The following is a 17056-nucleotide window of genomic DNA, read 5'->3' as shown; positions in this document are numbered from 1 at the left end:
TCTGAGATGCGTCCTAAACTTTCATAGAAACAAAGGTTCTCTTTATAAATGTCTTAACTTAGCTTTTATAGTGTCTATTAGTCTTTATAAGTGACAAAACATATAACCTTACTCCAAGATGCGTCTTTGACATCTATAGTGTATTCCGCTTCCACACAGGCTATATGTATAACCTGTGTCTGAGGTGTATGACGCCGTCTTTAATAATGACTTTATATATACCTTTGCTCTGGTGTGCGTCTACAGCTTTCATAGAGCATAGCCTTAATTTTTAACCTGACTCTGAGGTGTGTCCTTAGTTTTTATAGTGTATAGACCTTCTCTTTATTAGTTACTTAATGTATAACCTTTGTCTGAGGTACCACGTGGATTATAAGTGTATGTCCTTTTTGATACCTGCATAATGTTTAAACCTTACTTTGAGTGACCTTTTGTATAAGCTGACTGAGATGCGTCATCAACTCTAGAAGTATTTATTTCTCTTTAACAGAGGCATAATGTATAAATAATTTAATTTCAATCGAGCATCTGTCAATCAGTCTCTCAACTCCTCTATTCAAATGCTTCGTCCAACGATTTCTAACTGCAAAATGTGTCCGCTTAAGTGTACCATACTTTAACTACCTTGTTAACGACTCCATGGAAAATCAATCCTTACCCATAATGCCCTGAACGAATAATACAGCTAGAGCGTTAGTATGATCTACGTAATGTACACAGTGATTTGAAAATAATAAACTTTTTTAACTTCCTCGTTTAAAACTAAAAATGTTTGGAACTATTTTAATTTTCATAGATATATTTCTTTATTGCAAAGGTAAATACATTTACCTCAATACAGGTAGTTTACTATATGAGAAGAAAGAGTATCATTTCTATTATTTCTATTATTATCATTATTATTCATGGGAAGATTTCAGTTCAAGCAAGTACTTTAATTTATTTTTCACAAAAATGTATAGCATTGCTGGTCATGTCATACATGTAATTGAAACATTGTAAAACCAGTATCAACTCAATCAAATCGTGATGTGTAAAATGTTACACACAGTTTTTATGCTAAAACAAACATTAGGCATATATTTTATTTGATATAGCAACAACCAGTTTTGCAAATTACAGCATGCTCTGCTCAATGCTCCGCTAGAAGTGTGAAGCAACACCCCAGTTTCTAATCTAATAAATTTCATATTAAAGATATCCGATGTCCATCTTTCGCTAAAGCATTTTACCATTAAGTATTTCAGTGAAATATAGACATTATTCATCAAAGGATTTATGAAGTAAATGTATAAAGGTCATTATGAAAGCAGTGTACATCAATTATTAAAAGTCAATTAGTAAACAAACTTCAAATTTTTAAAGCGGTTGTAAAAATAAATACTGCGTTAAGCTGTACATGTTTTAAGTGTACACTATGTTAAACCTAATGTATAATACTTTTAATGCACAGGTCCTGAATCAAACCGATCCTGCATATTGTTGGTTTGTTTTAAATAAGCAACAAGTTTATAGTTTTGTTTTACAATTTGATATGTTCATAAACTATATGTACTAATGGTTCATATTTTCATATATAAAAATAGTGTCTAGTTTTTATTTAATATATTTTGCTACATTTGGGTCACATATTAAACAGTTCCAGGAACACGTCATAAAACCACAGATAATTATTTTATCTGCACTTTTCCTATTTAATATTCGTATTTAGTAAATAGCATAGAGCCAGTGACGATGTACTGTGATAGACGAGGCCGTAGATGTAAAATTACATTAGCTGTGTTAATGCATGCCAACTGTATCTCTTTTGGTAAATGCGCATTGTGTGATTTTTGTGTATTCTTATTAAAACAGGTGCCAACACATACGCCAAAAATACCACCGCGTCCTCATATTTGATGCTAAATGTCATAGGGAAAGTGTGTGATCAGCCCGATACACGATCTTTTGTGACTGAACTATCTGCATACATAGTAGTCTTTGTTTAGGATATAATTATCAATGACTAATACCGTGTTCACACTAGCAGAACGGTTTTATTTTTATTAGGCACTAATTGGCTATAATTGGTATTTGACATTCAAAACCCATCAAAATACAATCTAGTTTGCGTCCACACTAGGCAAAGAAATGTGGTTTAAATATATACATGCAATGTTGGAAGTTAACAAATATCTTGCAATAAGCAAAAAAGGTTACAAAGAATTGAGGCTAACAGAAACAAGAAGGGGTCATCAATATTTAAACTTCTGTGTTCATCTAAGAATTTCTGTTCATTCCATCTATTGTCCATTTTGAGCGTCAGCATGACCCCATATCGCAATTTAATGTTTTTGTTTCAACAACAGTCCAGTTACTTTTGCCAGCCACAGCATCAATTGTTTGATACAAAAGAGAAACACATGGTATTCTTCCTCCAAAAGGTAAGATCTGTGGATTTGGGATTGTAAAACCAGTTATAACCCACATTTGCGTTCACATTTGTAAAATAATGTAGCATTACTTTTTAATGTAGTATTAAAACCACCTCCGAGGTAGTTTTAATGCTACATTACAGAAACCACTTGACCTTTACAAAATTCACGTTTTACACCACATATAGTGTGGACGCAAACGAGTTTAAAAAATAAACCCAAGTTAATGTAGGATTAAAAACGTAGTCTGAACACGGTATAAATATCTTATGCAGGTAACAGTGTTTATTTAGCCGGATATCATGGCAGAAATTATGGTCGAGTGGAAATATATACGAACAATATGAACGGGACAATCTGTGACGACAGCTGGGACAATGACGATGCAAGAGTAGTTTGCAGAGAGCTCGGTCTTCCCACGTAAGTGGAAAAAAATATACCTGCAATTCTAAGGTCAAGAAAAAACGTTTAACTTAATTTTACATAATTACGGATCTTGAATTATTTCATATCTAGAATTGTGAACATATCCCTTGTGATTAAGAACCGCTGTTAAGAAACAAAATATAATGCGCCAAAAAGGGGGGGGGGGGGGGGGGAGGGGATGGGATTCCATACGACTGTAGTTCAGGCGTTTACTTATATAGATTTATGCAAATGAATGTATCTTTTTACAATGCCTTTTATCGTGTTGTATTTGGTTGAGGTTGTAAGCTGAGCGCCAGTTCAACTAGAATAGATAGAGCATGTATTGTAGGATCGAGGTGGAAACACAATTTTATCACATGATCACTTTTCAAAGGAAATCATGCTTTTGACTTCACATTTCATTTTCTTTAACCTTGTCTCACATGGAAAAGTTTTGTATGGTATTTGGTGTTTTGTTTTGTAGCATTATAAAATTACATGCTGTGAAAATTAAGGACATATTAGACGTGACAATATAAGAAGGCCCATATTGCTACGTTAAATACATATCTATATGAAAGGCATATATATATATATATATATATATATATATATATATATATATATATATATATATATATATATGAAAGGCATATATATATATACTGCTAACAAAATGCAATGAGAGGTTTAACCATGATAGGGTCGATTATATATACTGTAATCAGATATCTTATATCTATAATCCTGTGATCATTTAAGGCAGTTAACCTTTTATGAAAATTGGCAAATAAGGCTAAAGCACAAAAGAATATACAAATTGAAGTAATGATTTACTGCACAAAGAATGTTATATACCACAGACAGTACGATGTTTTTTCATTTCGGTAAAACGAAATAAAACTCGTTTCACCTTATTTCGATCGGGAAAATAATTTATAGACATACGTAATCCATTTAATTGAACAATGTATTCATCTTTTTTATTTTCGGAGGTATTTGTAGATGACATGTCCACTTTAAACACGCGGTAAGAAATAATACCATGAACGGCCGCCCAAAGCAATGCCATTCTATATATAAATATAGTATCATTAGAGGTTGCTCATATTTATTGTATACACATATTTGAGCGTATACATTTTACAGCATTAAATCGTTTTCAGTCTTATAGACTTTCGTTCGTACTACTCAACAATTACTTCATTTTATAGGTCTTATGCTACAGCCTTGAGTTCCGCCACTTTGGGTTTAGGCTCTGGGCCAATCTGGATGGATGATGTAGATTGTCGTGGAACAGAAAGCAAAATTACATCATGCAGCTTTCCTGGATATGGAAAACACAACTGTGATCATAGCGAAGATGCTGCAGTTTTATGCCAAGGTAAAGTCCCTAAAAATAGATATCAATCTGTATCATTTGTGATTCCTTAAATGAAGCATATCAATAAACATCAGTAAAGACTCATTGCAAATTCTTTTTTTTTCATTTTTTGCAGGGACTTATCTGTCCATATACTTCGGCGGAAACCATGGAACTAACTTTGGAAGAGTTCAGGTAATAACTGGAAGAAATAAGTCAATCGGAACAGTGTGTGACGATGAATGGGACGAACACGATGCAGCTGTTGTTTGTCGACAACTTGGACATCCTACGTATACATTATGTGAATTTCTCATCCTTTGACTTAAACTCATTTCCACCCTTTTCAAATATTTGGTAGAATAAGTGCTTTATGTATAATGACTTCCTACTTAAATAAGTAACTATCTTTTACCCTCAAAGTACAAAAAGTATGTGTATTTTCTGAAGATTAAATCTTTATTTTCAACAATTCTGCTTATCAATCCCGAACAGGTCTTATCCGCGGCCAATGACAAGTGCATACTTTGGAACTGGAACGGGTCCAGTATGGCTGGACAATGTCGGCTGTAGCGGTACTGAAGCAAATTTGAACTCGTGTTCTAAAAATAGCTTGGGAAATAATGACTGTGGCCATTCAGAGGATGCTGGCGTGATATGTGGATGTAAGTTACAGTCTAAACAATGTTATTTACACTCTTTTAATAAGTTCTTTGACATTTCAGTAGATTATAATATGGGTGCACCCGTATATTTTTTCTACAATAATATATACCAAAATGTAACAGGTAGTTTCAAGGGAAAAAAGATATTGAAAAGTATATAAAATTTGTTTTACTTGTATGATGTTGTATCAATATCACACTTGAAATAAAGGTTAAATATTTTGCTTTTTGACCATAATACTTTGTGTCCAATAGAATAAGTCGTGTTGTGTTGTTTGTAAAAGTTACATTCTTCGCAAAGACATGTCATTAATGAATTAACAAATTGATGATATCATTTCTCTAAGAACCTGCCTCTTCAGATAATCTCGAAGTTCGCCTGAAAAATATGGAAGTCACTTCAAACCATAATAAAGACGGGATAATTCAGATTCTGTTCAAAGGTCATTGGGTCAACGTCAAATATGGAGCACTTACTACTAATGAAGAAACAGTACTCTGTCGACAACTTGGATTCAAAACTACAAATACATCAAGGAAATATATTTATCTTATTATCATAAATATCACAATATATCGACATAAATTAAAGAGAATTTTTTATGTAAATACACTTAAATGAAAAGTATTTAGGAAAAAATATAATAGTTAATCCTTCAAAATATGTATCATTATCTAAAAGATTATCACTTAAGGCCGACGTTTTATGAGGAAAACGCGCAGGTAAAGGTAAAGGTCGTACACGCAGAGATAATGTCCCGATTTAGGTTGTATTTGGCCTATATTTTCCTCATTAAGCGTCAAAGACAAAAAAATGGGTGTTGAGTGTTCTGCTCCGCATGAAACGTTTGCAGTCAATTCTTACTTCCTTCTGTTCTCAGACAGTGTGTGTACGTTATCTACACAGTTAATTCATGAAAAGCAATTGGGTAGTGTGTTCGAGAAGAGTACTGAGAACTGATGGTTGATGGTTTGTGCGGAGAAAAGCAATTTCTTTGCTGTCATCGAGCACTTTATTTTATGAAAATCCGCGAAGTAATAAAGAAAATATAGGCAAATTGTTACCTTAAACAAGACATTTTCTCTGTGTGTACGGTATCCAATTTCACATGGGTTGGCCTCTCCGATTACTGTTACTTTGTGTAAAAATGGACAAAAGCTCTGTAGAGCTTTTGAGGACCCTATTTTAAGAACATCAATTAAAATAAATTAAACCTTACCGTCAGCAATTTACTGGTGCACACCTACAGCTGGGTCGACTGAGGCAATCGTGATAAAGTGTCATGCCAAAAGACACATCGCAATGAGAGAAGCTAGGAATCGAACCCGGTGCCTTCACCTCTGTGGCATAAACGTCTTGACCCTTTCGACAAAAGACGACATACAAAAAGGATCTTCAGTTGTTTTTACTTTTATGTATGTTTTCTTTAAACGACATTCCTCATTACTGCAGAAATACTTATAGAGTGAAAACCGACAGTGTGATTTTCAAGAACGCACAAATGGTAACATCTGTCAAATGTGACGGAAATGAGAGAAACGTTGGTCACTGTCAGTTTACTGTGACAGATTCGGGTGTAGTTTATAACCCATCAGGCTTTGACGACGCCAATACGACTACATACCTCGTTTGCGGAGAAATCGGTATTTTTTCATTCGTACTGAATGTACTCACTTGCTGTTATGTCTTAAGATATTCCTGGGAAAGTTGCAGAGTATCGTACAGTGTATTATTCGGAATAAATAGCTTTTCCACCACCAGGAAAGTAACATGTGACAGAAATTCATTTTAGAGCTCCTATTTAAAACACAATATTATGTTAAAACATGAGAATAGCACATCCAAAATATTAAATTATAAATATGTTATTAACAGTAATGTATTTGCAGGAACAGGTGAATTGCAATTCCTTAATAGTTCCCACACAGGCGACCAAATTATTGTCAACAGCGGTGTTTCAACTGATTTAGTTTGTGTTGCCGGTCCATCCATTCCAAGACAGACTATCACATGGAATTTTCTTCTTGAATACAATGTCACAGACACCTACCAGATGAGTAATACAGGGAGATATATGACCATATCTAGATTAACTTTTATCCCTGATGTCAGAAAACATAATGGTTCAACTATATCTTGCCGGCTTCAACTTGCATATGGTGACCTCAGATTTGTATCGGAACGTGTAAGAATCCTTGTTGGAGGTACAATTGTATTCAATGTTTTGAAGACTTTTGTATACAAATTAGAATTAGATTTGAAACAGCTTACGAGGCGGTGGTGTAATTGTACAGTAATGAAGTTCTTAGCTTTTTCTCTGTGGGAATATTTCTCCTAACTTTCATCGCCTTGTCTGCAGAAATGAAAAGTCAGATATATTATTGACATTGTAATCTTGATATCATGACAATATAGGTCATATATTTTGACTTCAAGCTGAGATTAGAATTATAAGCTTAGCAATTTTATAGTGTGTAAATATAACTTTAATATTTTTCTTGTAGTTATCACGACACACTTCTTTTATTTCGTTTTATATAACATTGTGATAGTTTTTAAAACGTATGTGCGTTGCAGAAATATTTTCCAAGTATAAAGGCTTGTCAGTTTATTGTTCACACATATAACAAGTGAATTCGTTCTATCGAGTATATGCCAAAGCAGAAGTCATTGAAGATTGCACGTCGATACATGTTTTTTACAACGAAAAATAGATCTAAATCAAATATTAAGTGAAATGATTTATTACTGTGTTTTGTTATAGTTGCTGTATCGGAAGTGTCCATACACACTAGTCGGCATAGTGTATCGTTTGGAGACACGATCAATTTGTCTTGTACCACTTCGTACAGTGATCCTGTTCCAACAGTTCAGTGGTTTATCAATAAGAACCACTCGGTGTTGTCTTCAAGGGACACTGTGTTCACTGACAGACAGACAAATCTCTCACAGATTGTTAGCGAACTGAATTTTATTGTAAATGATACCTCGTTTAAATCTGTGAGATTCCACTGTGAGGCTTTTAATATACCGTCAGTAAACAGCGTGAAATCTCCAGTGATCATCCTTTTCATCACATGTAAGTTTTAAATACTTGTTGCAATAGCTGACATGGCGTGTTTGCTAAAACAAAACATGACAATTAACTCGAAACGAGTTTTCTACTACTACTCCTGCAGTCAGTTAGTATTTCATAAAAAACAATTATTTATTGATCGGTAAACTGTTATCATATTTTACCAGTGGACAACACATACATTATCCTTTATGCCAGTGCCCAGAATCGAATCAAACCTAGCTCAAGAAGGAAGGTATCATAGCCACCTCATCACAGAAATAAAATGTCTTACAAGACGACTTTAACACTTGTGTCTTGCACAATTGAACTTATGAGTGGACTGTACGAAACAACATTTCTTAACTGCTTAAATTCAAAAGGGTATATTTTTGTCGGGAAATATTAGCCGGCTTAATTAATCAATTTGCAGCTTTCAATTCCCTTAAAAACATTATACTATTATATTTTTCATATATACTACAAAACTGTTTTTCTCATTTTGTTTAAGCTGATAGTTCTGAATGACAATTATTTGCCATTTCATTAAATGCAGCGTCCTCAGTAGAAACTACAACAGATAACTCAAGGGTAGAAAATTCAACATTACTTTCAACCGGAAACATGTCTGCAGTGAGAGACAAATCCATATATAAATACTTATCAATCTCCCTTGGCACTGCAGTTTTTATATGTGCTGTTGTCATACTAGCCTTAATCCTGAGGATTAAAAGAATACAAGATGGTAAGTTTGATTATGTCCAGTGACTGCTTGTTGTGCTGATAATGAAAAGGTATATGTTACCTTTTACTGCTACTTAAGACAATATTAAAACCAATCGCCAATCCTCAACGTGCTATCGTGATGTAAATTTTTATCATTGTTTTTTTATTTATAGCTTACATCAAGTTTTTCATTTAAACATGCATTTCATGCATTTATAATTATATATAAATAATTATCTCAGTTTGAAAATCAATTGAAATTTTGAAAAAAAATTAGTTAGCATGTCAAATTTTGTTTTTAACTACAAAATATAATTATATATGATATTCTATTTAACATTTCCTGTGCAGCCGTTGCTTAGATCGTAGGCCTATAGATGATAATATTTATATTACTTCTGTTAACACACCGTTGTTTGATCCAGATGATACATTTATTTTGCAGGAAACCAAGGACAAAATAGGTATGCATTCAATGATTATTTGTCAAAATGCAATTATTTAGTAGTTTTGTTTATAGTACAAATGTGATGTTATTTTTCTAGTTTATTTGTGCGCGGTATGGGTACATCTGTGATCGCATGCAACATTATTCTTTTCCATACATATGCTATCAATATCAAGTACACTCCCTACGTATTTAAAAATTCATTCATAATATAGATAACAACGTCAAGTGCTATTATATTTCCTTTGTTTAAAAATCTTAAAGTTGTTTATTCAGGCTGATTTGAGCATATCAAATGATTGTATAAAGTGTTTCAATATACAGACATCTGATATACAAAGTGGATTGTATATTTTGCAATGATTGCAACGTTGCTTGCGGATCGATTCGTTACTATTTTAATTAGTAAATTAAAATAAGGTAATTAGACTGGTGCCCGTGTTTATTCTCTGCGTTCCATACCGGGTTGTTTGGAGAGAATGATTCTCGAAATACAGTCGGGTACCAGGCTATAAGGTAATAAGAAAAATAATATCTCATAAAGGAGCACAATGTTGAAGAAAGAAAAACAATAAATATGTAAGAAAGCACTACAAAAACTTACATTTTAAATTTGTTATCGTCTGCTTTACTCCTCAGTTTAGTGGACAATTATAACAGACGGCGATTGCAAACTCCGCCTTTAGATAAGACATTTGAAGAAGAGACGTATGACAATCTAGGTATGTCAGCTGAAGATGTATCCGATAACCAAGAACGCTATGAAGTCCTGGAATTTAGAGACGGGGGTAAGTATAATAGATAAGATCAGTTTGTCCATTTACACAATGAATGATTATAAACGTATGTTTCTTAATTGTTGTGAATTATCAAAATAACGAACGTAAAGTTTCATGTATGTGGTGGCCAAACACATCGGAATATGTAAGTGGTACTGTTGGTAGAGGGAATACTGTAACTTGGTACAGTAGGACACGAATATAAGAAGCGACAAACTCAGACATGATGAGAAATGACTTAGATTTAAACCATATGTCAGTAAGAGTGGCCTGCCGCTTTTGACTATTGACAATAAATAACTAATGCTGATTTAATGGGATAAGGCCATGACTTTATTATTATAACATAGTTACAGAAAATTGATAAAATATCATGGCATACTGTGCGAAATATAAGTATCATGAAATGAAGCGTAAAATGGTACGTTCCAAGACAAAATGCATAGAAACAAAATAGACAACGCTATGATGCTGAAGTTCTTATGATCAGCACATATGCGCTAGACGATGCACGGAGAATGCAAAGTGCTAGGCAAGTCAAGCTACTGAAAATCCGAGGCTGAATGCACAACGAATGTTTCAACAAATTTATCATGTCTTAAAGGAAATTAATTTATGAATCCAATGCAAGTGTAAAGGTTACATTTGTATATCATGCATAAATATAATGTTTCATCCTTCATTGTAATGTTTGTATAACGGACTCGGTTGCTAGGTTTGGACCGGGCAATTTGTGCCATGCAAAGGTTAACCATCCAAGCAAATGACTGCACTAACCTGCACACTCAACAACAGAAACAGGGGAATCATGCCTGTTTCAACAGACACTGATGTTAGAAGATTGTAGCAAAGTGATTCACAAATATATAGGTAAAGACCCCATCTAATAGTTAAAAGCGCTCGCCCTTAACACCAACACCAACTGGCCAGTCGACCGCCAAAATTTGAATGCTGATCTAGTGACCAACCTAGGAAGTGAGCTGGAATTTTGCGATGCAACTGCTGTATCAAAAGCCATTTAAAGGCAAGCCATTTTTGTGGATCATATTTTTATTAATAAGTCTTTTTTTTGTAACGGGCGGACATCAGTTACTGTTTAAGTTAAAATAATAAAATCTACTGCGAAAATAGAATACTAGTACTCCTGCACTTGTTTATTGGATCATCTTTCAGCTATGTATATGCGGTAGTACATTATCCATGATGAGAACCAAAATCACGACTCTCAATTGAAACGAAAGTATTTAAAATGATATTTTTATCTTTCGTAATCTTCGAATAAAGAAATTTTGCATCAAAATAAATGAGTCCCCTGTTGCACGCGTGTTCACTCTAGTACACGTGAAAAGAGTTTGTACTTTGTACATAAGTAGACGTTTCTGATATTCTTTAAATATCAAGTATCTTTTTGAACGTTTAAAGTCCAAATAATTCATAACAAAGCCTGCATACGCTTGTTTTCAAACTTGTCACTTCTTAACAGGAATAATTGTCTTTATCGACAAAAAACACTGTATATTGGCATGGCTGTATGTGGCATGACCTGGTGTGTTGTTGCTGAAAATATATAACAAGGCAGCAGAAATTCTTTTAAGAAAGTGTTGGGATGAGAAGGGAGGGTACTTTTGTACACGAAGTGTCAACTTGCCTGCTGAGTAACTTGTGAAGGAATGACCTATTTGAAATATAAAATGACCACACCGTGAACTACTCGTTCATGAAATTGATTTATCAAGGCACGTTAAATTCATTGGAAATAACAGAATAATTTTGCAAACCTACATACAAATAACATTTAGTTATTTCTCAAGAGAACATAAATTCATTTATTTTATCAGTAGGAAACGTATATAAGAAGCGACAAATTCACTCTCACTCTATAAGGCATGTTAATTTAACAATGATGAGAAATGACCTGGATTTAAACCATTTGTCAGTAACAGTGGCCTATCGCTTCTGACTATTGACAATAGATAATAAATGATTTAATGGGATAAGGCCGTGACTTTATTATAATAATATCGTTGGAGGAAATTAATAAAATATCATGGCATATTTACGAAATATAAGTATCATGAAACGATTCATGAAATGATACGTTTCAAGCCAAACTGCATAGAAACAAAATAGACAACGCTACAATGCTGATGTTATCATGGCAAGCACACATGCACTAGACAATGCAAGGAGAATGCAAAGTGCTAGGCAAGTACAGCTACCCCAAAATCTGAGGCTAAATGCACAAGGAATTTTTCAACCTGATAATGATGATTTTATCTTTGATGATCTAGACTATGCTGATTATTATTAAACAATATGTCGTACCGAAATGACCAAAGTGGGTTAAGGGCCACTCAATATTTTATCAAATAAATTTGCCCATAAACTGTACATTGAAAATCATGACTGCTCATATGATAACCGCATCAAAACATTCACTTCTATTACAATATCAGATTTTTTTTGGCTTATATACTTTCAAAGATGACAATAAAAAATAGATTCAACTATATTTGACCAGTGCTATTTATCTTCTTTTTACCTAATCCACCGAAAGCCATATTTCCCAATACATGTACTATGCGGAGAATTCAAATTGCATCGGATACAAAATGTATTACTTTCTGTTGAAAACTTAATACCAGAGTACCTCAATTATATAATGTTTCAAAAAATTTGGTCCTACTTGGAAAACTGAAGCCAATGACAGATAACTCTTCTAGGACTATTTAGTTATCTGAACAAAGTATGCATGCATTTGCATGTGTTTCCCAAAAATATAGTTTACTTCAGGATCTATGAATAATCATTCAAACAAAAAAATTGAAGCATTATCTTTCATTTTCAAAAGAACTAACTCAATTTTTTTTATTTATTACTGCCGATAATTTAGAGGTATGGTATGATCATACAAAAGAAAATATTATTTGTGAGAACAAATATAAATAGACTATATGAATTTTACGACATCGAATCCCTGAACATTTTACAAAATTCGTTTGCTCCTCAAAATGTATAAGTTAAAACAGAGCGATATAAAAACGTACATTCTATCTCATACTCACACCGAAACCATACCAAAAACCTTGTATTTACAAATGATATGATCTAATTTGCATATTGACCGAGGTTTGCGGAATCGCATTTACCTTGCGGAATCTGCCGTTACAGAAACTTCTGTTCATATAATGCAAACGTTCTTTAGTATAAATAAAATGGTTGTGTTAATAAAAAAAGAAATGACAATCACCTTTCTTTAGCTAATCACCAAAACAACGAAGCCGATGTCGCTGTCAAAAGTTCCCGTATTTACTGCACGGTGCTATGTTAAAATATTGCTAGTGTGAGATTAGCGATATGCAACATCAGTTTTGCACTTGATTTGTTGTTGTTGACGTTGAATACATAGCCTTAGGTACCATCTCTACTATGCAGCAGTTACCTTTGCCCTAATGAATTTGATTGGTCTAACCCGAGATAGGTGAGGCATTAGTCTTGATACATCACGTAGTCAACAATCCAGTCCAGCCATTAAGTAAGTTTGAATAGATCAGCTCATAATTTACCAGTCTAAGGTGAACCAACTCCACCGAGGTAATGCCACTCCACCACTGCCAGTGTACCGTTTGATTTGACAGTGCTTCCCAAGGCATCCGCCAATCTTAGTGTGCTGCTTGATTTTTTTTGAAAATGTTCTCATGGAACCCTGCTACTCCTAGTGTATTGTTTGAATCGACAGCGCTTCTCCCTTAGCTCCATTATAATAGCGCGTATAAACAGCGTAACACCTATGGAAAGATATTTATAAAGTAGAAGCAACATACGCGAACATCTAAATAAAAGAAAAAAAAATCAAATAGCTAATTCATACATTTAATTTGTTGAGCCTAACGTCGCACAGTCAAATATCTTCATAATAGAAAAACTGTACAATAACGTCACAAAACGCACAGCCCTACGTTTGGCACTGTAGACTAATATTATTAACTAGATTGCAGCAGTAAGATATGTATGCGGATAAGATACACAAGAATCAATGTAACTGCAATACCCACACGACTAATCCATTGATAATATATTACGGAGTTACTTTCTTACGTAGTATTAAATACATGCATGCACAGGAAGCATCTAGCACAGAAAGCACAGCCGTGCAGTTCGAAACCAAACTTTGTATGACATATGCCGTTCAATTCGGTTCGACCAATATCACCTCTTTAGAAATACGCTTTTACAACAGCCACAGCAAAACAGATTAATAATTATAGTCTGTATCGTATATGGTAGAGAACAAAATAGGAAGCCTTTAATGGACCAAAGACAACGGTTTAATAGCATTTAGCTTCTACCTGACCGCTTTTACAACAGTTTAATAACAAGCATTAACACCAATATTTTGGTCATAAGCCGATATGTAATCTACATCGTATATGGTAGAACAAAAGGGACCAAAGACGACGGTTTGATAACATTTAGCTTTTACCTGTCTACTTACCTTCAGGTATTGCTACCAAATAACTTATTCGAACTACTTTATCCAATACCAGCATAGTTTTCTATTGTTTTCTAAAGGCGTCGAATTGTACGGAAGTGTGGCTCCTTGATGCAGTTCTTATCCGGAATTCAATGTACATATTAGTAAACTGACAAAAGTTATTTAGAGTAATATACATGCTTTGATATGTTTTAATTTTCATGTGAAACAATCCGCTCTTTCTATGTTTTTGGTGTTGTTTGATTTTTTAAATGTAAGGCTAAGCGTTAAAAAATAAGAAAATATGCACGCATTGAGCCCGTTGTTCATCAAATATTCAAAGACATTTTCTTTGTTTGCTTAGGGTAGTCTTACAGGTTCGACTGTATAAGCAGTGTGAAAAATATGTGTTTTCTTCCTTAATTATGACAATTTTGTGACTTGTCGAATCTTGGCCATGACATGTGAATCATCAACCGACACAATGTCTTCAAAACTGGTAAACAAAGAATGATGGTTGTTACTAAAAAAAACCGGAAGTTTCCTTTTTTTTCCCAGTTTTTTTTGGTATAAAATAACAAATGATTGTTCGACATAAATAACGCAGGGATAAGTATTTGAAATAACTCGTTAGCTTGAGCGGACAATAAATTTATCTGTTCATTTATTTTTCATGAAATACGTAATAAATAAAAAAGACAAAAATCGTTCAACAACTTATCTGCATTTCGCTTGAATCCTCCCTCCTTTCTTGTTCTGTGGCAACATTACTGGAAAACGCTAGCTCTTCAAATATGTGATGTACATAATTTTTGTACACGAAGTGTCGACTTGCCTTCTGAGTAACCTGTGAATGAATGACCGGTTTGAAATATAAAACGACCACATCCCTGAATTACTTCTGCGTGAAATTGATTTATGACGGCACGTTAAGTTACATGGACCGGATTGAAATAACAGAATAAGCAGAAATTATAGCTTTTGCATGCCTACTGCAAAATAACATTTATTTATTTCTCAAGAGAACATAAATTCCTTCTTTGGTCTACGGTCACCTTCATATGTTCCTTGTGTAATGTCGCACTTTGTTTTCTTTTCACTTTAATATTTATTTCCAATTTATTTTCGCAGATGAAAAGACGAGCAGAGCAGGTAAAAGTGAAATGGAACTTTATGTGAATACTGATATCAGAAATAAATGACGCTGCTACTGTACAGTATCGTTTATTTTGAAGACATAACTTGCTTACTTCACTGAAAACATCAATGTGTACATTAAAGGAGTTGTTTCTTCAGAATAATTAATTGATGAAAGACACTGTTTCTGTTTTGAAGTGTTGCTAAAGTCCGATTTATTGTCATATAATAACGTTTCAAGACAGTTTTTGTATCACATTATCAATTTTATTTTGTCGGATGCCATGTAATTGTTATACCTGGTCAATTATTGTAATCATTAAGAGTAATCTCAATTGCTGTCCTGTTTCTTTAGTGTTTTGTTGTACATTTGGACGTAATGTTTGAAGATTTAAGACAGATGAAATGCATTATTTCGAGAATAGCCCTATGTATATATAACAAAATTTGTGCAAATACCCTTTGAAACATTAAACACAACCAAGCCCCGGGTTGATTGAGTCAGTAAGAGAGGTTATGAAATGTGCAATACCTCTCAGACTTTGCTGATTTTTTGAGATCACTTTTAAAGCCAGAAGCCGCTTGTTCCATTCTGATTTGAAATTTAAAATTGACCAACGGCAAGGTTCTATTCCGAGATTGGTCCCATTTTTCAGATTCCTACCCTCTTTAAGATATTCATCTTTCTGCCGTTCAGCCGCGCGACATTACGTAGGAGCTTATCAGAATTTAGATTGAAACGGCAAAGTTTTGTACAGGTGGATATAAGTCACTGACAAAAATACATGTAGTTAGGTTTTACATACCTATCGCCCCCTTCCCATTCAATTCCGCCCTGTTGCATTATAAGCATGTTGATATATACATATTTTTTCTCATTATTGTTTTTAAATACTCATCCATTCATATTGTTTCATTAAACCATCATTTTGTTATAGTTATTTATATGAAAATATACTTTGCCAAGTTTTATATTCAGCAAAGTGGAGTATTGTGTTGATCATGTTGATATTGAATGCGATTACATTGACATTCAATCAGTGTGTTAATAAAGTGTGAAATAGATTTCATAATGACATTGAATAGAATTTATTGTGGTATGGAATCTAATTTATTATGCTGACATTGTGTTCTTTGACGTAATGATTGACATTATTTAAAGTTTTATGTAATTGGTTCGGCGGGTGTAGGAATCAATATTTGACATTGAGCGAACATTGTTGGGCTTTTTTTATGTCAATCATTTGATATTTGTTTACACTCGTAACTTGATGTATGCTTATACTTTGTTGTGACACGTGAGAACAATTAAATTTATATATTGCAGTTGTGTTTCTCCTTTCATATAATGCAGTAGTAAATTAGAACTGATGCCAAATCCAGCGAAAAAATGCCTTCGCCCACTGCTCAAATGTCACCCGCCATTGCATACAGTATTATTCAACTGCAAACGAAAGAAAATACGATGATATACTATTTTTCATGTCGTTAAATAGGTTGATCATGAACGTTTGCATTTACATAGCCACATCCTTTAAATAAAAGTCACATACAAAAGAAAAATAATTGAATGCAAAATTTGATAT

At 33.6% G+C, this 17056-nt stretch overlaps 2 protein-coding genes and 1 long non-coding RNA gene across 6 annotated transcripts; 2 read left to right on the top strand and 1 right to left on the bottom strand.

Annotated features, from left to right (window-relative positions):
- The first annotated feature begins 685 nt into the window (after positions 1 to 685).
- Positions 686 to 5472, top strand: LOC128545918 (putative DMBT1-like protein). The gene is made up of 6 exons (XM_053545819.1): positions 686 to 817; positions 2690 to 2834; positions 4037 to 4206; positions 4322 to 4478; positions 4681 to 4850; positions 5213 to 5472. Exons 1-6 carry the CDS (start codon positions 769 to 771, stop codon positions 5470 to 5472), a joined length of 951 nt encoding a protein of 316 aa, XP_053401794.1. The 5' UTR covers positions 686 to 768.
- On the bottom strand, positions 4906 to 15174 carry LOC123540648 (uncharacterized). Of its 4 annotated transcripts, XR_008371353.1 has the most exons (6): positions 14355 to 15174; positions 13426 to 13647; positions 9685 to 9849; positions 7601 to 7974; positions 6071 to 7204; positions 4906 to 5229 (listed from the first exon to the last, which is right to left on the bottom strand). It is a non-coding gene; the product is annotated as an uncharacterized LOC123540648 (long non-coding RNA). The 4 variants fall into 4 exon arrangements; XR_008371351.1 differs by having other exon boundaries at positions 13426 to 15173; XR_006684229.2 differs by having other exon boundaries at positions 7839 to 7974; positions 13426 to 15170.
- On the top strand, positions 6269 to 16796 carry LOC123540606 (uncharacterized). The gene is made up of 7 exons (XM_045325792.2): positions 6269 to 6494; positions 6741 to 7055; positions 7616 to 7930; positions 8463 to 8651; positions 9078 to 9096; positions 9720 to 9868; positions 15465 to 16796. Exons 1-7 carry the CDS (start codon positions 6269 to 6271, stop codon positions 15533 to 15535), a joined length of 1284 nt encoding a protein of 427 aa, XP_045181727.2. The 3' UTR covers positions 15536 to 16796.
- The last annotated feature ends 260 nt before the right edge of the window (positions 16797 to 17056 follow it).

Source organism: Mercenaria mercenaria, chromosome 1 (genome assembly GCF_021730395.1).
Source record: "Mercenaria mercenaria strain notata chromosome 1, MADL_Memer_1, whole genome shotgun sequence".
Classification (NCBI taxonomy): Eukaryota; Metazoa; Mollusca; class Bivalvia; order Venerida; family Veneridae; genus Mercenaria; species Mercenaria mercenaria.
This window is presented reverse-complemented; position numbering and strand designations above follow the sequence as displayed.